General features: G+C 41.4%; 1 protein-coding gene across 2 annotated transcripts in view; it reads left to right on the forward strand.

The window, feature by feature from the left end:
- Vav3 (vav guanine nucleotide exchange factor 3) overlaps positions 1-25,174 on the forward strand; it is a 335,871-nt gene that overhangs the window by 59,155 nt on the left and 251,542 nt on the right. For both annotated transcript variants that reach the window (XM_052730572.1, XM_052730573.1), the window contains exon 2: positions 18,383-18,499. In XM_052730572.1, coding sequence (XP_052586532.1) covers positions 18,383-18,499 — 117 coding nt within the window. The remainder of the gene's footprint in view (positions 1-18,382; positions 18,500-25,174) is intronic.

Below are 25,174 nucleotides of genomic sequence, written 5' to 3' on the forward strand. Positions count from 1 at the left end.
ATATCTCAGGAAAACAGGTTATCTAGGAAGCTTTTTAAATCTCTCCTTCAGAGAGAAGGAGAGATTTAAAAAGCATGCACATTTCATTGTGCATGCTCTTAGAGAACCATGAATATACTTTCATCAGTGCCATCATATGCTTGAACTCATGTTTGCATACTTCTTTCCCTAATGTATAGTATGCTCCTTGAGGGAAGGTGCTGCATCCATTTCATCTCTTCCTCTGAGATTTAGAAGATACTGACAGTGGGCCTGCAGGTGTTTCTTTCTTAGGCTGAAATGTACATCTCTTGATGAAGCATTCTTAAGTACTTAAAACATGTTTTCAAATTGAATTCCCACGTCTCCCTCTAACTCCTTTCATATATATTCTCCACTCCCAACATCATGTATTCCTATTTTTCTCATAACCCACTGAGTTCGGTTTGTGCTGTTCATCTACAGATAAGTATGGGGCCATCCCCTGGAGCCTGATCTGCCCATGAGGGACCACACCCCTAAATAGAACTGACTCTCCCTTCCCTATCAGCCATCAACTGCCTGTGGTTTCTCAGCTAGGGATGAGAACGTAAGAGCCCCTCTCCCATGCTGGAATGTTGACTGGCTTGATCTTGTCGTGCAGGTCTTGTGTAGGAAACCACAGCTCTATGAGTTCATGATACATAGATTGTGTCATGTCCATGTCGCCAAAGTCACCCCTGACCTCAGGCTCTTTTATGTTCATATACAATATATTCTCATGCACAAACATTTTACTTATGCATTTTATGTGTGTTTCCAATAGATATTTAAAATACCAACAAACTTTCAATGCCAGGCAGCATTTGAATGTTTGAGTCCAATAAAATATAATCTACAGAATGCTTTCTGTTCCCTCTTGGGGACTCCAAGACTAGAATCTTTACTTTGCAAGAGTCACCTTTATGTTAATAATGTGAATGTATACTAACAGGGGACTTTATGAAAATCCCATTGTCTACAAGGCTGGTGCAGGGGGTAGGCCATGCTTTACCCAGAAGGCTACTGGCCATTGTTGGCCATTGTAGAAACTCACTGTTCCTTCATGGAGTTGGTGGCAGATACTTTTTCTTCCACCTTATTCTTTTCTCAGTTAATGGTTTCTAGGAGCTTTGTGGGAGACTTGGACAATGGAGGGCGGAGAGGGGATTGAATCGATCCTGAGTAGTTGATACCACCTTTTGTGTGAAAACAAACATAGCTATCTAATGGAATAGAGGGCAAAACTGACATATGACAAAGAAATTCTGATGCTACCTCTAATCCCAGTACTTGGGAGAATCAAGAGTTCAAGGATAACATGGAGGCACAGTCAGTTTGAGGCCAGTCTGGGCTGCATAAAACTTTGCCTTTAAAAAAAAAATCAGGCAAGACAGAAATTTTAGATGTATAATAGACAGGGCAACTTCAGACAACTAGGACACTAGGATGTGTTTTTCTGCTCTGTTCTTAGGAGAGCTTCTGGGATATGTTTGAGAATATATACTTGCTAACTCTAGCCAGAGCAGACAGAAACTTCAGATGCCTTTCAGCTGCCATTTCTTAGCATACAACCAAAATGCTGCAGCATTTGACATGCACCACTACAAAAATCCAGGAATTACTAAGAAAGCATCCATCATCTTCAGTCATACATAATCTCATCTTTAGATTATCTGTGTATGCGTCTGTCTTCCTTTGAGATGTGTCTGTCAAGATTTAGGAACCTCTTTGGCTTTTCCATGCTCCGAATCATGAAACTTCATGTGTTAAGAGATGTGTGTCACCCACTTATGATGAGGTTTTAGGGTACTTGAAATTTCTGAGAGTTATTCTGGAACTTTCTGCAGTCAGGGAGAAATGACTGTGGAGGAGAACAGTTGACCCAGTAATCTGGTGCCACTTTAAATGCTGTTTTTTCCCTACCCTCCTCTCTTTAAGAAGAGAGAATTGCATTTTTATCTCGTTTCTAAATACTCATTCTAGCCTACACTCTTTCTGAGACTACCACTGGCTATGAGTTTTGCTCAGAGAAGTCTCTGCCTCAGAATCCACTTTAATTAGCATTTAATTGCTGCTAGGCATTTGTCCATAGTGACTCTACCTGCCTGAAATGTTAAGCGCCCTTTCTAGATGTCTATGAGAAATACTTTGGGCATTTGTAAGTGTCTTTGAAAGAGGACATTGGCAGCCATGGAAGTGTGGCCGCCCCAATCAGTACCTTGTGTATACCCCAGCTGGCTTATGTGAGTTACTTTGCTTTGCCCCCATAGACATCCTTTATGGAACCAGTATGTTCATGGAATATCATGACATGTTATTTTTACATGGTAGGGGTTTTATTACTTTGTGATCTTGTGGGGATATTAATGACCATATCAGCTTAATTAGGAAAAAAAGTTGGCCATTGTAAGAACACTATTATATTTGGTGCTTAATTGTTTAAAAGTAATTTCATATACCTTTGCTCAGAATGCATAGGCTCTGAAAAATCAAATTAAACATTTTCTGTGTGGAATTTGTCTTTCTTATGATGTTGGGAATGGATATCCTTGTGAGAAATATTTTTCCTAGACACAAAGATCAAATCTGAAAAAGAAGTCTGTTTGTAAGGTAAGAGAAAGGCAGCCAGTGTATCACAACAAGGCATTAATAGATAATCATTTGAAATGTTATTGTAGCTTCTTGCTTACAGTCACAAAATGAAGTCATAGTGCTAAAAGTGTACCTGTTGTTCAGTAAAAGATTAACTGATGGCACAGATCATGTGACTCATCTATCTATCTATCTATCTATCTATCTATCTATCTATCTATCTATCTAACTGTCCTTCTATTTAACTCTCTCTCTCTCTCTCTCTCTCTCTCTCTCTCTCTCTCTCTCTCTCTCTCTCAATCATTTTTTTGAAGAGTGACATTGAAGCTTCAGCAATGCGACCATGCTTCATGCTGTATGTCTAAGTTTTATTTTTATACTTCCTGATTTTGGTTGAGCTTTTGTGGTTGTTTCATCTAGAAACATTTAGCACATAGTTCTCAACCTGTGGGTTGAGACCCCTTTGGGGGGGTTATCAAAGACCTTTTCACAGGGGTCACATATCAAATATCCTGCATATCAGATATTTACATTATGATTCATAACAGTAGCAAAATTACAGTTATGAAGTAGCAATGAAATAATTTTATGGTTGGGGTTACCACAACATGAGGAATTGTATTAAAGGGTTGCAGCATTAGGAAGATTGAGAACTGCTGATCTAGGTGGTCCTTTGTAATACTGATGGACATCACTTAGCTTAGTGCTGACCCCACAATAAAATTCTTATGGGAAAGGAACCAGCTGAGAGATCACTAATGCTGACATTATGATTTGGAACAGAGAGTGTCTACACTAAGAAAAGCTTATCTTGTTTGCAGACTATAATCTCAGGCACATGGAGAATGTGGCACAAGAAAACCTGTACTTGACTGGCAAAGATCAGGAGAGAGATTCCTTTCTGTGTTTTTTTGTGACTCATTCTCCCACTCATCAACTCTTTAACTTGGTGACCTGAATTTTGATGAGGTTTAATATTATTACCTCATATAAGGAAAAACACAAAAAATGAGTTATAAAATCAGTAAAGTATACCCAACTCTGTAGATAGACATATGATTGATTTATAAATAGACTGATGTATAAGTACTGTAACAAATAAGTTGAATTAAAATGCATTTATTTACAAATTATAGGTCGCCTATAAGTAATAGACACACAAATTTCATATTTCAATTTTTGTCAGGATAGTGACTTTGCTCAGGTACCAAGCTGTCATGTGGAAACTAGGAAGAAACCCTGAACATCATTTTACTGTAATATAGATGGTAAAACCTGGAGCATAAACCAGAAGGAAGGCCCCATGTCAGGTAATAAAACTAAAAGTTGGCAGCACAAATAAGTGGGGATTTACCTCAAGTTAATTCCCACAGTCAGTTTCCTTCCGTTTTCTGTCTTTGAGTCAAAATTTCCCTGTGAACTTAGTTTTAATCAATTAAATGTCAAGTCCTTTAACTCCAACTCTAGCAAACACTTTATCTTCTATACTCTTCAGACTTAACTGTCCGCAGTCTCCAGGCAGACTTAACCACTTTTCCACCAAATTGAAGGTGCCCTTTGTGTTGTATAACTTGCTGAGTCTAGTTGTTTCTGTAGTATGATAAGTATCCATTGCCTCTCCAGTCCTATAAGGCAGACGCGGTTTATAGAGTTTAAAAGATAATTTAAAAACTCTAGCTTCATTTGAATTGTGCTGTGTGATTTTTACCGGCCATTTGCAGTACACATCCTATTTCTAAAAGGGAAGATGGATGTCATTATTAACCATGGTGGCTCTTATTTAAGTTCTTTTAGCCTACTGCAGTATTTAAAGTAAAAATGCTGTAGCCTGGACAATGACTTATAGAGCATTCTTGATTCTTTTCCTCTATCTGGAATATCACTCATTCTCTACAATACCACTGGACTTGTGTGGGGAGCTTCCTTTCTCACTCAGTGCTGGCCCTGGTCATCTCAGATGCTATATCATCTATATCATTTAGTCAAGCATTCCTTTGGTAATGTTCACTCAGTTGTGCAGGGAGAGAACTGAGTTTTCAGCCACTGTTGTTTGCCCATCAGTGCTCACTTGTTCCTGACTAGGGAAACAGAACAACTAGGAACAAACAAAAGTGTGGTTGTGGATCCTGACTCTGCCATCAAAAGTTTTGTCCCTTCTGCTATGAAACAGTTTGGAAGTTGCTCAAAAACCCAAAACAGAACTAGCACATGATCCAGCTGTACTATACCTGGAATAATGATCACCAAAGGAATTAAAGTCATATTACCCTGCATATCTGTTTAATCAGTGCTCTAGTCATAATAGCCAAATTGTGAAATTAGCTTAGGTTCCCATCAACCGATGAGTAAACCAGGGAAGCGTGGTTCATACACACCGTGGAATACTGTTCAGCCACCAAACAATGATCGAAATAGCACTGGAAGAAAAGCAGATGGAAAATGTTAAGTTGTAAGCGTAAGTGTACATGTTTTCACTTCTATGTAGAATCTTAAAAAATCCCAGAGTAGACGTCGGATGAAAAGGGGAAGGGGAGAGGTAGGAGTTCAGACTGAGGAGAAAGAGAATAGAGAGCAAGAGAAGGAATAGAGACAGCATATGATCAAATGATACACATATATATGTATATATATACATATATGTGCAAAGAACAGTCATAATGAAGCATATACATATAACTTTCTATAATTTATATATGTTAGCAATTATAACTGATAAAGGTTATAGGAAGATCATTTAGTTTATTGATTCATAATGGTCCCTGACAGATTTGCATCCATATCACCCACCCACTGGCTAGGTTTACTTGAGAAACTCTTTTTTTCTTTCTTTTTTTTTTTCATTAAAAACCCATTTTTTTAGCCGGGCGGTGGTGGCGCACGCCTTTAATCCCAGCACTCGGGAGGCAGAGCCAGGCGGATCTCTGTGAGTTCGAGGCCAGCCTGGACTACCAAGTGAGTTCCAGGAAAGACGCAAAGCTACACAGAGAAACCCTGTCTCGAAAAACCAAAAAAAAAAAAAAAAACAAAACAAAAAAACAAACAAACAAACAAAAACCCCATTTTTAAAACTTTATATTTTTTGCATGTTTTTTTTCTATTTTTCTTTTATTGAAAATAGTTTTTTTTCTTTACAATATATTCTGATTATATTTTCCTCTTCCCCAAATCCTCCTGACCATCTCTCATCATCAAATGAGGCCACCAGTACAAGGAATGGGTTACATCTAATCCCTTTGTTGGCCAAAGTGACCCCATGGGAATCCCCAAACCACCCAGGCATTGCCAAAGCTATTGGGGAGATCTTTTAGTTGTTCTAAGCCCTTGAGTGCAAAATGTCAATGATCATGTCCTTGGACTTATGTAAAATTTGATGTTGATGCTAAATTTGGAGGGATGTAGCTACAGAGACAATATGAGAGGTTAGAAATGTGGGGAGATATAGGGTGACATTTAGCACAGAAAAACAATGACTGATAAGATGTGAATAATTTTGTTCCAGACTTAATCTGTGTGAACTTCAGCCAACTCTGAATGTTTTAAGATATAATGTCACAATAATCAAAGAAAAACAGCCCATCCATTTGAGAGGAGGAATGGGAATGCTTAGGGAGAAGAAAAGGAAGGATGGAAGTGATGTAATTATATTTTAATTAAAAATGAATTCAATAAAAAAGAAAGAAAGCAAGCTCTCTCAAGCATCCTGTGGGGTAAAGTGGTTTAAAGCTAAGGTTTCTGCTGACCTGAATCGCCGTTTAATATTTTGTTGTTTTGGTTACTTCAGAGAGAAGTTATTTATGGCTCTCCTTTCTGAAGTTGAACTCAGGTGGGGAAATGCTGTGTTTCATTTTTAATTGCACCTCAGAAGCCTCCCTGTACAGTGACAACGATCCTGCAGTGGAAGGTTAACAGCACGGTCCTCTGTCTTATTTAACAATGCCGTAAGATCCTAAAGTAGCCATTAATCTTTTTTAAGAAAACTTTTCTTTATATACAGAAATTAATAAAGATTTTGATATTAAGAATTTTTTTTTAATCATCCTCAAACATTTTTAGAGGGAACCAGGATAGCAGACTAGTTGATAGAGCCTGGATAACCTGTTTTGTAAAACTGATCATCTTTTTTTCCCCCCTAATTTAATGATTTATCATCCCTACTTTATTGTCACAAAGAAATGAGCCAGCAAAAATTAAACTGGGAAAATTGAAGACTTGAAGGCTTGTCGGGACCATTTATATGGATCCCGGATAAAGAGATCAACCCACACAGAGTCATCAGTCTGAGTATCTGAGCACGGTGGCTGTGATGTGTGGGTTGCAGTACCTTAGTGGCTCCATGCAGAAGTGGAATTCCTGTGCCCTGGCTTCATGTGATTAGACACTAAGCGTTTTGAACTGAAAATACTATGACATTTGCCTAGCATTAAATTTCTTTTAAAACTTGTTAATATTCAAATTTGGGAATTGGGGAATTGATCATGAAGCTAGAAGGAAAAAATATCAAAACATAGACTTTTTATCTAAAGAAAATCAAAAGACAGAATGAATAGTTGCTGATTTTGTGTTGTGATAATTTAGGATATAAAGTAATTCTACTCTAAAGAATAATTAGTGAGGTTTTTACATAATGCTGATATAATGGACTAAAATCATATTATATTTTACAATTACTGTCATTAACAACATCACTGTTACCCAAAGAATCATTAAGGTCAGTTCCTGCTTGAACCTGTTGAGATCATGCTGACTTCCCAGAGTCTATTGAAGTGTTTTCTTAACCTTAGCCATTCTAACTGGAGTAAGATCAAACGTCAAAGTAATTTAATTTGTGTTTCCCTGGGGGTGAGGATGATGAATATTTTGAGAATATTTTGTCACCGTTCGTAGTTCTTCTGAAAGCTCTATCCAGCTCCATAGCCCACTTTTAAACTGGGTAGTTTGTTTGATTGGTGTTTCATTGTGTGAGATGTACGTCCTTCATCAGATGTGTAGTTGGCCAAAATTTGTCTCTGTTCTGTAGGCTGCCTCTTCAATCACTTAACCATTTCCTCTGCATTCAGAACGTTTTTAATCTTATGGAGTCCGACTTATTCCCTTGGCAACCGGAGGAGCCTTATTCAGAAAGTCCTTCCCTGAGCCTCTATTCCGAAGTGCACTACCTACTCTCTCTTTTAGAAGTTTCAGAATTTCAGGTCTGACATTGGGATATTTGATCTATTTGGAATTGGGAGGTGGGAGTGGATCAATGAGGAGTTAGTGGAGGAGTTGGGGGGAAATACAATCAAAAAACATTGTATGGAATTGTTAAAAAATAATAAAAACATTAACAACGACAAACACAGCCACAGAAAACACAAGTCACATTTAACATTTGTTCCTAGTATGTGTGAGAGGCAGATTTGTAAGGCTTCCCTTTGAAAGTGCCAGGCTTCAGAGATGAGTTCTCCTTCAGGGTGAATGCTCTTCTCCAGGGAGGGACTGCCCTAGCCTCCAGCCTACTGAGGTGACAGAAACAAGGTGATTCTGTTCCCTGGTCCAGGAGAGACTTGTTTTTTTGTGTGGCCTGCTGTTCCGAGGGGCTCCTGCCTGGGATGGTCCCTCAGTTTCTAACCTAGGTGTCGGTGCGTGGGTTGGGTTCGCCCTCTCCAGGTCCATTGCCACTCTGCTTAGCCCCACTACTATTTCACTTCTCCTGTTACTCTTGTTAACCACTGTTGTGGCACTGATAAAAAACCAGAGTGATGGTGACTATTGGCTAGGGTTCCCTGAGAATCAGCCAGTAACCCACCATGGATCCATGCACTGGAAGCTGAGAACCCAGACGAAAAAGTTATGACCAGCCTAATAATTTGAAATCTTTATTCATTTTATTTGTAAATACCGATACCACCAAGTCCTCAAAAATGTTTAAGATTTTTTAAAAAATTTAGATGTGTGTGTGTGTGTGTGTGTGTGTGTGTGTGTGTGTGTGTGTGTGTGTCTGTCTGTCTGTCTGTCTGTCTGTGTGTATGCCGTGTGTATGCAGGTACACACAAAACCCAGAAGAGGGCATCAGGTCTCTGGATCTGGAGTTACAGGTGGTCATGGGCCTCCTAACTTGGGTGCTGGGAGCCAAACCCTCATCTTCTAGAAAGAGCAGCAAGTGCTCTTAACCTATGAGCCATCTCTCCAGCCCCTCCAACAGGCTTTGAAGCAACTCAATAAAAAAGATATATTGCTATATTGACATAAAGGTAAAAGGATATGATGACAGTTTAATGTAAAAATTTACTCTGAGTTTCTTGGCAGCCAAAAGATGATTTGTTTTTTTTTTCTTCCTTTCCCTGTAAACACGCTGCTTCAGCATCCATTCAGAAGTTTATTTAAAGCCAGGTGCTGTTGGCTGAAGGACTCCTGGGGTACAAAGGTAGAACATATATTCTCTGCTCTCCAAGTGTTTACTGTTTCTTGGGACAGTAGTTGGACAAACCGATATTACAATCCAGGGCGTCCATTTTCAGAACAGGTGTGAGTCAGGGGCAGCAGAGCAGAGCAAATGAATGTGTGATCTGCAGGTTAGCCATACACTTCGGAGCATAATCATTCTAGTGAAACTATATTTTCCATGCATGTACACTGTCATTAAATAAATGTAAAATAAACAAACAACAAATAAACTTGGTGGACTAAGGGGATGACCCAGTGCAAAGCACTTGCCTTTCAAACACGAAGTGCTGAGTTTGGATCCCTAACACCTGTGCACAGCTAGCCACTGTATCGAGTGTGTGCAATCCCAGCATGCTGATGGCCACCTCCCTGGTGTACACAGCAGTGAGCAGCAAGAGAATCAGTTGTAAGCAAGGTGAAAATCAAGGACTGGATTGCTGTGGGATGTTCTGTATGTCAAATGTGTTGCTCTGATTGGTTAATAAATAAAACACTGATTGGTCAGGAGCCAGGCAGGAAGTATAGGTGGGACAAGCAGAGAAGAGAATTCTGGGAAGTGGAAGGCTGAGTCAGAGAGATGCTGCCAGCTGCTGCCATGACAAGCAACATGTAAAGATACCGGTAAGCCACAAGCCATGTGGCAACTTATAGATTAATAGAAATGGGTTAATTTAAGATAAAAAAGTAGATGACAAGAAACCTGCCACGGCCATACAGTTTATAAGTAATATAAGTGTCTGAATGATTATTTTATAGGTGGGTTGTGGGACTGTGGGGGCTTGGTGGGACCTGGCGAGAAGCTCTCCAGCTACACTGGCTTTTAAGTTGTCCTCTGACCTCCATATGCGTGTTGTGGTATGTACCTCACCCTCAAAGATTAAGAACAATCGAAAAACAACAGCTGTAGCTGAAGTTTTCCTGTGTCCCACCTGGCCAGCAGTAGCTAGTGTTTTCTCCAGTCCTGCCTGGACCTGCAGCCATCAGACCCAAATAAACACACACAGGCTTATATTAATTAAAACTGCTCGGCCATTAGCTCAGGCCTAACACTGACTAGCTCTTACACTTAAACTCAGCCCATTTTTGTTGATCTAAATGTCACCACCTGTTCCATGGCTTTACCTGTGTGTCATTACATGCTGCTCCCTGGACGGCGGACTGGCATCTCCTCACTCAGCCTTCCTCTTCACAGAATTCTCCTTGTCTGCTTATCCTGCCTGCCTATATTTCCTGCCTGGCTACTGGCCAATCAACGTTTTATTAAACCAGTGTACAAAAGCATTATTCCACAGCAAACAACAAAATAAAAAAAAAAAACTTTATGACTTTAAGTGGTGTTAATTAGTGTATTTTGAGTGAGTGATTTAAAACATTACTGTGGTGATGTTTTGTTTGTGCTCTAACAAATAAAGCTTGCCTGGAGATCAGAGTGCAGAGCTAGCCACTAGTTAACCATAGAGGCCAGGCAGTGGTGGCACACACTTTTAATCCCAGTACTTGGGATCTCATGTCTTTGATCCCAGTACTTGGGAGGCACTCACACCTTTAATCCCAGCACTAGGGAGGAGGAAACAGGAAGTGATATGGCCAGGTGAAGAGAGGAATATAAGGCAGGTGGAGACAGGAGCTCAGCACCCTTTTCGGTCTGAGGATTCAGTAGAGGTAAGAAATCTTTGTAGTGGCTGGCTTGTTTACGTCTCTAATCTTTCAGCATTTACTCCATATCTGACTCTCGGTTCTTGTTATTCAGAACAATTAGAATTCATGCTACACGTTACAAATAAACTGAGATCAGACTGGGAGGAGAATCGTTCTGGCATTTTGAGTACCTGGCTAGTACTAAGGAACCTCTTTCCCCCTCTGTCTGCCTTATTCCCTCACTGTCCTTGAGGATATTGTCATATTAGGGTCCAGATGAAGTACTTTGAAGATACCATGCTACCAAGCTGCATTTTATTCACAGAACAATGCCCATGAAACCCTATTGGCCACTTGCTGATAGGAAAATGCACAGGCATGATCCTCAGCAAATGAAGACATGTTTTTATTTTGTTTTCAGTTTCCAGGAGTATAGGATTTACCCAATTTAATTAAGGGGAGGGGGGCAGTGAGATGACTTAGCAGGTAGGGGTGCTTGCCCCAAGCCTGACAACCTGAGTTTAGTCCATGGCACCCATACAGGAGAGAACAATCTCTAGGAGGTTGTCCCTTTCCTGAAGAAAGCTGGATCTCTCTACCCCAGCAGCCTTCAGCTGCTGAAGCGCCTCAGCCAGGAGTGGGCCTTTGTGAGCTGCTCCTGTATCCGTGCTGGGATTTTGATTGACAGCCGTGGTCTTTGCACTAGCTGTTTGATTAGGTCCAGAGTGCTTTGGCCTGTTGTATCTTTTTAGGAAGTCACAGGACTTGTTGGTGCTTTCTTTTCCTTTTTGAAGGTCACACACAGATGGTGAGTGCCTTCCTGCCATTTCTGTGACTCCAGTTTGAATACTAATCTATTCATGTCTTTGTTTAGGGGCAGAGAGAGAGACTAAAAGGGCAAGTGAATGCTAGGTGGTTTTGCTATTAGAATTCATCACTCAATCCTGGGTACTCCTGAGAGGCATGTCAGACCCACTGGGCCTTTCCACAGAAGAAGAATAGAATTAACTGCCTCAGCTTGTCATCTCTTTATATACTTTACACTCCATTTGCTGTTACCATTTCAGTGACTGCCAGTGCTGGCTGTTCGGTGACTGACCAGGGATATGGGTGCAATCTTACGTCTTTCTTCTCCCATCCCTTAGCCTTTCCATATGACCTAGAGTTCCTTCTTTTCCTGCTTCCACCCTTCTAGACTCAATAACTGTCATCCCTTGTTAGGTTAATGCACCTAGTGTAGTTCTAAGTGTTTTGTGTTTCCTGTCTGACTCATGTCATGATAAAAAGAAAGCTGTATTTTCCTTCGTGCACTGCATTGTGAAGTCAGTGTAACTTAGTAGTTAAGGGTGTAGGCACTGCAGTCAGAAGGCCTGGACTTGAATCCAGACTCCATTACTTAGGCAAATGTGATTTTGTCAGTTTGAATAAGTCTCTCATCCTCTGTAGATATAAAAGAAAACCGAAATTTTCCTGATTGGGTTGTCATGAGGACTAAATAGTATCAATAATTCTCATAGAACCTGAGACAGAACAATCACTCAAAACTCCTGAAATGTAATGCTCAGCCGTGCTCAGTTCTTCTGCCTAAGACCGTTTGACCTCAGCACTTCTAGGATGAAGCTGAGATCTCTTTGGCCTGCTAGGTAGCCACAAGCTCCCTCAGTCCTCTCCAGTCCCTTTCTGGTCTGTGTCCAGTGTCAGTCACTCCTTCTGTCCACTGTGGGCCATGCCTCACCTCTCTCTTCTTTTCACACACACCCTGATGCTGGCTCCTCCCTTCCTCATCCAAACACCAGCCATTTCATTTGCAGCGACTTTTACCTCTCAGGTTGCATGGTGTTCCAGTTATTTCAGAAAGTTGCCCCCACGCTCCAAGACTCCCAAGGAGACTTCACACATTTGTGTAGTGGTTGCCACCCTGTTGTGCAACTCTGGGTTTCTTTTCGGTGCTCTGAATGACTGCAGTGAGGCTTGTATGAAAGATTCTGCGTTCTATTTACTTTTGGACCCAATTTTTGGTACTTTCAATTAACATTTCAACATACTAATAAATCAGAACCCACTTGGGGATGTATCTTTGGAAATTCACAATGTCTAACACATAATTGGCATCTCATGAATGTTTTTAAAATAAACATATGGCTATTTGAATTTCATGTATCCTTATTAAATATTCATCTTGGATAGAAACATCAAATTTTAAAAATTAAGTTATTTAATTCTGATTCTTAAAGGTTTACGTTCTAAGACCACCTAAAATGATCTCATGTAAATAAGTTGGAGGGTTTCACAGAGTTCCATAACTTTTGGTCAAGAATAAGAGATGGTTATGAAATAATAAGATGGGCTTGTTTTGTGCTGTGAAGTATCTCTCTGAAGGCAGTTTGTTTAACCTGTTGCAGATGATACAAAAGACCAGGGAACACATTTGAATCCCAAAGGATGAATAGACTGGAGGAAAACATGCTGCCTGACATTGTGGGAGCCACATTTCTAGCCATGGGTCTTCTTCAGTGATCTCCAGTTTCCTTTCTTTAGAAAAGATTGAAATGCATGTCGGCTTCTTAGGCACTCTGAGAAGATTATAGGATTCTGCCAAAGGTACATTCGAGGCCTCTTCAGCCATTTCTGTTTAAGTGAGGTCTTTCCATAGAAAGTGCTAGGCCACTTCTGCATATGGTTCACTGATTGCTGTTGTCTGTAATCTAGGAGTTGCTGGATGCTCTTTTGTTTTCTAAATACTATTTACAAATGAAAACAGACTTGCCTGGGGCAGTGGCTGATTTCAGAACCACAGATCCTGAAAACTGTGTATTGGAGGATCTGATGTAAGAGAGCAAGAACTCAAAGTGAAACGGAGGTGCGACAAAAGGGCAGGGGGACGAGTTCCAAGGGTCTTTCGGGGCAAATCTACTATCACATGAAAAGTACAAGGAAGATGTGAAGATTTTTTATTTTTAAATAAAAGAGTGTCAATTAATAAATGAGGAAGGAAGATGGAAGTGAAAAAAAAAGTCATTATTTTACAGTTCCAAGTGGAATAACTGATGTCGAGGATGGTCAGCGGCGCCCATTGTGAGAAATGGTTTAGAAAGAAAACAGACACAGGACTTTCACATTCAGGCTATGTAGGAATATAAAAAACCAGACATAGAAAGGTGGGGCAGTGACCAGGAACCATCTTAACCAAATGGTGGACCTTAGAACTAGCCAGGAGATGTGACAGCTCAACATTGTGTGCCTTCTGATGTGATGAAATGCAAAGTTTGCAACCTGAGTTATTTCTGCCAATTAGACTTCAGTTCTCAGGCAGTGTAGATGCTAGAAGAATGGGTTAGTGAATCTATGGTAAATTATCAGACAAATGAATAATGCGGGATGTCTTATAAGACAGTCAACCTAGGCTCTTCACAAAACTCAATATAAAAGATGAAATCTTAAAATATATCTCCTCTGAGGTTACCTCTTCTAGAAATGGCTGCATAAGCAAGACATGAACAATGTAGTATCAATAGACATGCTAATGAGGAAGGGGAGAAGTCTAGGGTCCTATCCCCAGACAAAGAACTATAGGCAACTACTGACTACTGAGAGAGGGAGAATTAGCCTCTCTCAGGGATGAGCCCCCTCCCTGGTTACCCAATACAAAGCGGTCAGATCTGAAACTATACATACTCAAACAACAAAAACGGACTTAGCAGGTTGTATTTACATATTAGTGTGTGTAACAATGATACAAAAAAATAGAGGCTATCAATTTGAGGAGTAGTATGGGAGGTGTCAGAGGGAGGGCCTTGACATAGGAGGGGCTTGAGGGAAGAAAGGGAAAGGGGGAAGTGATTTAATTACATTTTAACTAAAATGCGCTAAAAAGAAAATATATTACAAGGATAAGATAGCCAAATGCAATTAAAACCACTGGAGAAGATCTTAGCTTGAGTGAAAAATATTATAGAAAGAGATGGAATGGTAGGGATTTGAATAGCCAATGGATATTAGTTGTTATTTTTTTTAAAAAACCAAGTTTGAAAATAAAATTGAGAGCTGAGTTTTTGATGTGTGCTGATGTTATTGGTATGTAGGAAACATTCCGTCTTCTCAGAGATGCATGATGAATAGTTTAGCAGTGAAGAAAAAATGTCTGTAACCCTTTTTTCAAACAGGACAGACCAAAAAAATGTGTAATAAAGGACACACGCTCAAAAGCATGCATAACACTGTTGTGATTGTCACAGATTGGAGTGTATGGTGTATTATTCTTTCAACATTTGTGTTAGATTTCTTAAATAATCTGGAAACGACTAGAAACAAAGCATAGCAAATATCTTAGGGGGCAGGCAGTCTGATGGGCTCAGCTGTGTTTGGACCTCCCTAATGATGCCACAGCCCACCTCATCTGTCCCTCAAACTCTTGTTTCTGTTTGTGCACACAGCAGAACACCCAGGAGTGTACAGTGCATGGCGAGCTTAGTGCTTTCAGCCAAATTTTGAGGTGCTGTGTAGATCCCCTGGGAATCTTACTAGAGAAGCTTAAAGCAGAGCTTTTTAACATGTCCAGTGTCTATGATGTTGTAGGCATTCAAAAAATGGTTGGCTAAAAGCAGGTGTCAAACAGGATAATCAGGCTTGAGGCTTGCCTGGAAAAGCAACAGCACCAGAGTGACATTGTTCAAATCTAGCCAACCACTTGTGGAGCTTAATAGAATTGAACTTGTGAAAGTTAAGTAAGGTTAACATTGGCTCCAGTAAAGGCACTGCCTGTTTTTTCAGGCTTCGTGCATGTTTTTCAACTGTTTCGACTTTGAATGATGGTTCTTGCTTTTCTGACTTCATGATCAAAGCGCTTCAGTAGAAGTTTTTCCTACACTTGGGGAAAATGTGGGTTTGGTGAGACATCTTCAGAGGGTGGCATTTGCAACCATGGTGAGCTATGAGTCTCTCGTCACTTAATTATGTAAAAAAAAAAAAATACTGCAAGAGAGCAGTTGCATAATCCCCCAGAGAGTAATTATTGCCCGTCTTGGCAGAATGCAAGGCTTTTAATCTGTAAATAAGCGATTCTGTGTGGAGGGGCAACCTGCAGAGTGGTGTGTGTTGTGAAGGTCTCATGAATCTTTAAAGGGACCAGCAGTGGCTGCAGGTGCTGATTGGTTGCTGTGTGCATGTCGAAGGGTTGATGATGCTTCCCTTGTGGTTTTAACCCCTCCTGAAATATTTAAGCCTCTGAGAATGATTCCTGTAAAAGGTGTCTAAGTTAAGTCCATGACAAATCTGAATGCAGAGAAAGCAAGATGAGCTTTCTCCAAATTTATCAATACATGAAACCAAAACAAGATACAATATTGACTGTCAGCACTTTGGGAACAAATAAAAACAAAGATGCAATAATTATCTGATATGTTACTCATTTATTGGAGTTTTTTTTCCCTGTTCCTTGGTTTTGAGATGGTCTCATGTAGCCCAGGCTAACTCTGAGCTCACTGTATAGCTGAGGATGACTTTGAACTCCTAATACTCCTTCTATTGCCCATGTAAGTTGGGATTACAGGCATGTACCACACCAGCCATCAGAAGATTAAGTTTATGAAATTATTTTGGTATTATTGACATATAATAAGCCACATTTATTTGAAGTTTTGACATAAGTACATAAAAATTTAAGATGTATACCATGGCAGCTCATATTTCCAAAAGAATTAATTTACCAAGCTGAGAGTGGTCATTGCTTATGTCTGTAACATCAGTGCTCGCTTGAGAAACTGAGGCAGAAGGATTATTTTGAGTTCAAGGCCATTCTGGGCGACATAGTGAGTTCCAAGTTAGCCTAAGTGACAATTTAAGAACGTGTCACAAACAAGCAGGCAAGCAAACAAACCCAGAATTAATTTGCTTCTGAGATATGTGTGTAGGTGGATATGTGTCTTTTAGATATCAAAAGTGAACCCCAACATCTGGTTCTTGAGTTGTCCATAGATAGCATCTTCCTGTTCACTTCCTGTTCCAGCTGCATGGATGAGCTCAGCATGCTCCAATCCAAGGTCAGCCTCTGCATCCCAACATAGGAGCCCCTCGCCTTTGCTCAAGGACTTCGGTGTATAACGATGCCTCTTTCTGGGTAACCTTCTGATCCCCGTCATGTTTCCCTTTGCAGTGCCCCTCCACAGCCTCTGTCCTGCCTCCACTTTCACTCCCCCCAACCCCCCCCCCCCCCCCAGCAGGATCTGCTCCAAACAATCTTTGCCCCAGGCCTGGTCCCATAGATCCTCCTACTGTCAAGGAGCCTATAATCTTCACTGCCAAGTTCCCTAGGCAGTGCTAATCTCCATCTTCCTGGGCCCCTGGAGCACCTGACTTAGTTTGTCTCCCCCTATGCTTTACATGGCTTTGGGGAAACCTGCTCTCCTGAATTCTCTCTCCGCTTCAGCACTGGCCACTCTTTCTCAGACTCCTTTGTGGGCTTCTCTTCTTGATCTCCTAAGGCTTTGTGGCCCAAGTCTGCCTCAGTCAATGTCAAGGTTAATGCTCTCTCTAAAGTGGTGGTTCTCAACATGTGGGTTGCGACCCCAGGGTGGTCTCATATCAGATATTTACATTACAATTCATAACAGTAGCAAAATTACAGTTAGGAAGTAGCAACAACGTAATTTTATGGTTGGAGGTTACCACAACATGAGGAACTGAAATAAGAGGGGGTCCCGCAGCATTAGGAAGATTGAGAACCACTGCTAAAGATTCCAAGACTTAGGTCTGAAGTCCATACCTCTATCACCTGGGCTGTAGACTTACATATCCAGTTACTGACAATCAATGGCACCTCAGATGTAACACAGTGGGAGTGTACCTGTGTTTGTCCACAGTCATGTCTCCCTTGGTCTTAGGGCAGTAGCTCCTGTGTCCCTGCCTTGTGCTTACCCCAACGTCCTTCAATCTGCCTTCAACACGGCAGCTCCTGAAAGACCCTTAAAAGCCATTGCATTTTGTCTCACCTTTGGCCCAAATATCTGGGATTTCCCATATCAGAATAAAGGCTACCCCAACAGACCCTCCCTTGTCTGATCCCTCCCTTTCCAGATTGCCTTTATTTTTCTCCCCAGCACACTCTGCTCTAGTGTCTCTTCCAGACACTCCTACCTCAGACCACCTTACATCTCTGTCCCCACTCTCTGTAAGATTGTTTCTAATCCTAGGTAAGCTCTACTTACCCCTTGCTCTCCAGATCCCTTCTCCAGGCACCATGTACAAATATAAATGAACCATTTAATTTAGGGGTTTGCTTCCATGTGTGTGCTTAGGTGTCATCTCATATTGCAATGTAAGTTTCAAGAGGGGACAAACCATGGTTGTCTGGTTACAGCCAGTTCAAAGGACTGCTGGCTGGTCAAAACCTCTCAGGTGGCTTAGGATGCTGGGTATTGCGTATTGTCACTGCTGTGCAGAGTCTAGATTTGAGAAAGACATGAAAACAGAAGGGGGTGGGTGTTTGCAAAGAGGAAGGGAACTGGAAGGTGGCGGGGGTGGGGTGGGGACAAGAGAGGACAATAGGTGATGAATGTGACCAGCATATACTATTTACATGGAGAACATTATTTTGTATGACTCACAGACACATGAAATGATAGAGCAAGAAAAAAAAAAAAAGCACAGACTGGTTCTTCCTTGACCCTTTTATAGTAGCATATGTGTCACACTCAGAGGAATTCACTGCAAACTGTTGTTTTCTCTTCCTCAGTTTCTCTGTCTGAAGAATATCCGGACATTTCTGTCAGCCTGCTGTGAGACGTTTGGAATGAGAAAAAGCGAACTTTTTGAGGCATTCGACCTGTTTGATGTTCGTGACTTTGGAAAGGTACTGACTGTCTGCTTTTTAATTGTTTTTTGAAACACGGTTCTGGGAATTGAACCAGAGTCTTGCATGTAGGTAGGCAAGTGCTTCACTGTTGAGCTACATCTCTAGCCCTTGCCTAGCATTTAATTTTTCTGCTGGAGAGTATTTGACCAAATCAAAGAGGTCGGTGTATCTGCATTGTATATTTGAATGTCACATGCTGGTGGCTTAGCAGATAAGAATAAGGTGCATTCCAGAGAACAAAATCAAACAGCATCAACAACACTGGAAGTGAGTTCAGAAGTCCTTGGTGATTTAAAGCAGGGACACCTCTTATCCACAGGTAGTCCTTCCGACTCTTGCCTCCTCCAAGGGTGATTGCCATCCCTCATGTCCCAGGGCCAATGTGCTCCAGCCTTTTCTCTGTCTGCAAGGCATCTCACTTTTGGAAGCTGAAAATATGAAGTTGCCCTGTTCTCAAAGTAAAAACTTTGAACAATTATTTGGAAAAAGAAATGAAATGTGGGTATGGGGTAGTGCTCGGTCAAACCCTGGGCTTCATACATACTAGGGATGTACTCTCTCTGAGCCCCAGCACTACTGTGAGATTGTTGAATTGCTTGCATTTCAGTGATATTTTTCACATGGAAAATGGTTTTAATATTTATATTATTTGGTGAACACTAAGCCCACAGTGAAAGAAATCATATTTTTGGTCAGGTGAGATTACTCAGTGGGTACCCATGCTTACCACCAAGCCTGATGGCCTGTGTGTGATACCCAGGACTTGTGGGGGAGAGAAGTGACTCTTGTGAGTTGTCTTCCGACCTCCACATGCCAACCATAGAATTTGGCACCCCCCCATAAATTAAAGTTAAAATCATACTTTCAAAAATTACAGTCTTATCTGTGGAGTGAGATGAACTTAAACTCCTTTCCTGTGAGTAGCCCTGAGTCAGTTAACAGCATTGCATTATGATAGTAGGCATGTATGAAGAGAAAGGAAAGTAGGCTGAATCTGGGGTGCAGCTCTGTGCTTCAAAGCCTGTCTGACATGTGCAAGGCTTTGGTTTTGATCCTTAGCTGCAAGTTGGGGTGGGGTGGAAAAAGCTAAGTTCTTTCTCTTAAGAATTTTTTTACTTTATTTGTATGAGTGCTTTGCCTGCATGTTTTTCTGTGCATGTACCTGCCTGCATGCACCACAAATGTGCCTAGTGCCCTCAGGGCCCCTGGAACTGGAGTCACAGATGGCTGTGAGCCACCATGTGGGTGCTAGGAATCCAACCTGATCTTCTGTAAGAATAACGAGTATTCTTAACCTCTGAGCCATCTCTCCAGTCCCCATCCTTATTCTTTCATTTGGTTATTAGTATCTCCCCAAATATCTGTCTGAGATTGGCATTTCCCTCAACTTCGAAGATGTAATATTTGGCCATGCAACAAGGGCCAAGCACTGGATGGGTTTTCTTGGCAAAAACTTGTCACAGAACTATTAGAATTTTCATGCTGATGTAGAGCAAAGATGGGAAGCTTTTTCGTGTGGGGAGGGTGAAGGCTCAGCCTCTTTCTGGCTTAGACTAGAGTCAGTCTGTGATCTTTGAACAGTTCCCAGCCTTGTGGGTCATCAGGCTTTTTGCCAATGCGGATGAAAATGGAGGGGGTGACAACATGGATTGCCTTTTATTTCTCACTGTCTGTCATTTAACTGTCTGTCATTTAACTGACTTGGGGTCACAAGTGAAGTGACGGAGGGTAAAACATGGTAGCATAAGGAACGGGAAGCCAGGCCATGAGTAAGCAAAGGGAATCCTGCTTGGGGCTGTGCTGTCCCGCCACTGAAGATAGGGAAATCAAGTGGAAGTCCAGATGGTGGACACCGTGCTACGCTGCTGTTCTGGAAACGATGAGAGTTGTTCCTATTTTCATCATTCTCCAGTCCTGTCCCTAACCCGTTTGAGGAAATGGAAAACGAAAATGATTTAAGGAAATGAAAAATGAAAAAAAAAATTGTCTTTTTAAAGCTTACTAAGCAGCCTCCCCCCATTTAAGTTCACAAGATAGTTTGATAAAGATTGGAAAGTTACAGAAATACCTTTAAAAATGCATGGGTTCGTTTTAGTGGAGTTATGTGGCTTGTCTGATTGATTAGACAATAGAAGCTTTGGACGAAAGCTGAGATTCCCAAAACTTGAATGTAAACGAATGAACTCTTTAGCTCTTGGGGACAAGCAAATTCTATTTCTGGGTTCTTAAAATGTTTTGACAGTGGTAAGACTGGGAAAGCATAAAGCCTGGGTTGGTGGTTTGGACTTGAATCAGTACTGGCTACTCTACAGTCCTCAGCTTTTGCTGGTGTCTGTATTGGTGACCTGTCTCTTCAGACGGTGTTTAACATAAACTGGCAGAAAAATATCATTGTGTTACTACTATTAAATACTCTGAGTATAATGATTAGTGCCATCAGTTACTAAGCACAAAGCTGGCTTTAAATTTTTTTATGTATATATTAACTTTTAATTCTTATACAGACATATAAGGGAGGCACTAGGATTTTCCTCATTATGCTAGTGAGGAAATCTGCACCTCAGATCACGTATCTAATATGGGATGGAGGAAGGGTTTGAACTCAGATCTGGCTGATTCTCTGCACTGTGCTACAGTACAAGCATGGTTACCTGGCCATTACAGGGCGCATGCTCTTTGGTGCTTTGCATATTCATGGATGTAGTTCATTTCCCAATCCTGATGAGTAGCCACTCTTCTTGATTACAGGTCCTAGTTTGGGAGTGACAGGCCTGAGGTGATTCATGCAGCTCTAAACTTTTTAGTGTTAAATCAGAGATAAAGTAATTTCTAATATTGGGAATATGGATGTAAATGGGATTTGGACAAGGCTGGGGATATAGCTCAGTGGTAGAGTGCTTGGTTAGCTTATGTGATTCTGTGCTGTAGCATGCCACCTTCCCAGTGTAAACAGCCATTGTCTTCATCAAAGCAGCTATCACTACTTCAAAGCAACACCTAAGATCAGACTTGTTGATTGTTGATGTTAACTCATAGAAGGGGGTGAGGAAGGGGTGAGGAAGGGGTGAGGAAGGGGTGAGGAAGGGGTGAGGAAGGGGTGAGGAGGGTCATCAGACACCTGATACATAGGACCTTCCTGCCTGCACCTCTCAGCCAGTTGTATGTAATTCTGTCCTAAGTACACGGGGCTTTGTGCACCCATGGGGGACTTGTCATTCATGCTGGGGTAAGACTTTCCATGCTTTGAGGTCCTTCATGCTCTTTTAAGTAACCCCTCACTGTACTCTATAAGCTCACTGTTCCCTCAAGTTGGACTCAAAACATTTGGTTTGTCCTTGAAGTCCTGTAAGGAGGGCTAGCGGTGAGTGTGTATGTAGGAACCCTCCATACACACCCAAGGAAAGAGTTACTGCAATGCTTGGTGTGGTGGAACCCAAGCTGAGTTTGGAAGAGCAATGCCTGTCCCTTCCCCAACCACTCCCCCTCCCATGGTGGCCAAGGAGCCAGACAACTGAAGCTAAGCTGTCTGATGGTGGAATGTCTCGATATGGCTGTCTTTCTCTGTGGTATGAAATGATGTACCCCCTTACTGTCATAGCAATCACAATGTCCCTGTTATGGGTGGTAAGGTAGGTAATTATAGCTGATCCTTTGGAGCTGAGATTTCCAGATGAGGAATCTTCTTGTCTATGGTATGGAGTGGCGTGCCTGCTTGATGAGTGGGAGTGAAGAATATACTGCAGTCCCTGAAAGAAGTATGTATGGGATGGGATCTCAAGCAGGCTGTGGCATCTGGTGCCTGGCTTTTCTTGTGGGAGCTAAGACATGCAGCCAAAGCTGAGCTGTCAGCCTAGAGAGAATTGCACATCCTAAGGGAGAAATTAAGACAAGAAAACGACATGCTGATGTTATCCACGGTGTCAGCCTCCGATTTGTCAAGTAAATTGGATGAAAGAGAAAAACGAGGTAGAAGTGTTTCTTTGTTGTTTCTTGGGGGTGGGGAGGCAGAAGAGAAAGAGCACAAATTAAATCTATGTTTAAAAACCCTTCCCGGTACTCAGAATTTTGAAACCCGTGGGAAGAATCAGATGGTGAGAAAAAAAATCAGATGATGAGATGGAGAAGTGGTAGAAAACACCTCCTCCTGGTGAGGAAGGGAGAATCCGTGATTCAGCATGCAGATGGAGACCTTAACAATGTCTCAGTCCAGGAGACTGTTAATCAGGGAATAGTCCATGCCTGACCTGCTTGAATTGCTCTAGTATACAGGGCGTGGGAGCAGGAATGCCATCTAAGCAGCAATGGGGATTCTTCATTTATTCTGGGGTGAGATATTATGGTGGTGCAGCCCCTTTGAGGTAACCCATGCGGACATAGATGTTGAAGTGCTTCAATTCGTACTCATGGTAAATTTAGAACTCACATTTATTTGGTGGCTTTGGGAGTCTAGAGATATAATTATAATGACAATATCTTGTGTTCTCTCACCGCACTTTGAAGTTTTCAGAGTGCTTGTTACCACTGATTCATGTGATTCTCAGAAGCGTTGTGAAGGTAGCCTGTAAATGTGATGGGTAAAGGAAGGCACAGAGGGTTAGACCGTGAGGTTGAGGCCACCTGCCTTGGGGATAGGAGCAGGATCTGGACTCTGGCACTCTGGCCTTTCACCTCTCTACTCTTCCCTGCTGTCCTCTTTTTGGGTCTCACCAAATGGTCAGGGAAGAGATTGATAATGTAGGAGAAACCAAAGTTGTTTTTTTTTTTTTTTAAATTAAAAAGTATAAGAGATTCATTGGCTTTGAATCCAGTATTGGCCTGGTCTAGCTGTGAGGAAAGGTAAGATTCAGAATGCTATGTGAGGCACAGGGTCATGGTGGATGAAGGGAATAAGTCTAGGCAGACAAGGGTGTCATAGGTTCTCACCTATGCACAAATATCTTTCAGCCATCTCCTCTGCCCTTTGCCCTCTGTGACATCATGCTGTCCCCTAGTCTCTGCCTAACCTCTTCTTTAGTGTTGGTTTTGGGAACATATTTAGAATCATAGGCTTGACATGGATGTGTTTGCTTTTGGAAATTAGGACTATCCTGGGAAAATGTCAATCAACCCAGATGAATGATAGTTTTCTTATGGTGAAGAGCACACATTTTTGAGTTCTGTAGAATGGTTTATAATTATTTTGCCTTTCAGCGGTTCCCTGATTCTTAGTTTTGAGTTCTTTATTCACTGCCAATTCACTTCAATTTGCTCTGAATTAACATCAACACAGATTCTAATTGGATCTAATTATAGTTTGTCTTATCTGTCAAAGAAAGGTTGGGATGCAGCATGAGCCCCAGCGTAAGATGGCTGCTGTTTCTAACTCAGAGTGGACATGCATTTCATAAGGGGACCAGGGCAGGGCTCGGTACCTTGAACTCTTTTAGGAAACAGCAGAGGCCCGAGGTTAACAGATGACTGTTTCTTGGGTGCTGAAGAAGAGGTAGGGTCCCTACCTGCCTCTCAGAGAGGCCAGCCTGCTCTGGAGAGAAGCTTCATTACTCTTTTAGACCTCTTATACAGTTTCTCTTTGTCTTTGAGTTTATATTTTGAAAAAATTCATAATTTTCTAACTTTTCAAAATAATGGATCTGTTTCTGACTTTATGGTAATGACCATAAGTAAAATCTTGTTAGTTTCTTTGCTTAAAACATGTCTTTTTAAAATCATGTTTCCCACCCCTGGAATTATCTTAGAAATTCCTTGTTCCATTCTTTTCTCAGAATCTGGACATTTGCTCATTTCATATCATGCTGTTGCCTATTACTATGTCCTGATTGCCATTTTGATTGACTCAAGCTGTTTGGAAGTGTTTCCTCCCACGTTGTCAATTAGTACATGTGTGGTGCATGAGAATGTGGGGTTTTCTTTAATGAGCTCATTTTGAGCATGTTGTAGGACTCGGGCTGAGGCTTCCATGCTACCCAGGTGAGTGATCAATGTCTGTCCCAGCTTCCCTTGACCTGTAGACTTTGTGTCCTTGGTTCCAGGGCTTTTAGGGCACCTTGAAAGTATGGAGCGATCAATACATCTTTTTGAATCAAGGAGAATCACACCTGGCCAAAGGTTATTACAATAGCCTGTAGGACAGTTTCAAAATGTAAAGGTTCAGAACAGTCACATCAAGAGGAATCTAGAGTGTCAGTGTAGAGCTGTGTCAATGAAACAGTTAAAAACTTGGAAGAGATGGAATTCTAGTTTGGTTAAGAACAGTGTTTCTGAGGCAGATCTTGGTTTGGCTTCTGTGTTCCTTACTGGGCTGTGGTCTTGAGTGACTCATTAACCTCCATGAGCTCCAGCGTCCTGATCTATAAGTTGAGGATCAGTGTATCTTTAGTAAAATAATATATGTAAAGTGAGAGTGCATCCATGTAAGGTTAGGATTCATGAAACACTAGCTATTACTATGTCCATTGCTATGATTATCACTAATGTTGTATTTGATTTTACTCACTGGAGGTAGAACCTAGGGTGTTGTACACAGTAGACAAGAATACTACCTCACTGCACTATTGTACCATATCCTCAGCTGCTGCCATTGCTTCCTTCTCCCCCTCCCTCCCTCCTCCTAGCTCACTAACTTACCCAGGCTGACCTTGAACTCATCCTGTAGTCCAGGCTGGCCTTGGATTT

This window comes from Peromyscus californicus, unplaced genomic scaffold (assembly GCF_007827085.1).
Source record: "Peromyscus californicus insignis strain IS unplaced genomic scaffold, ASM782708v3 Scaffold_9__1_contigs__length_137607984, whole genome shotgun sequence".
Taxonomy (NCBI): Eukaryota; Metazoa; Chordata; class Mammalia; order Rodentia; family Cricetidae; genus Peromyscus; species Peromyscus californicus.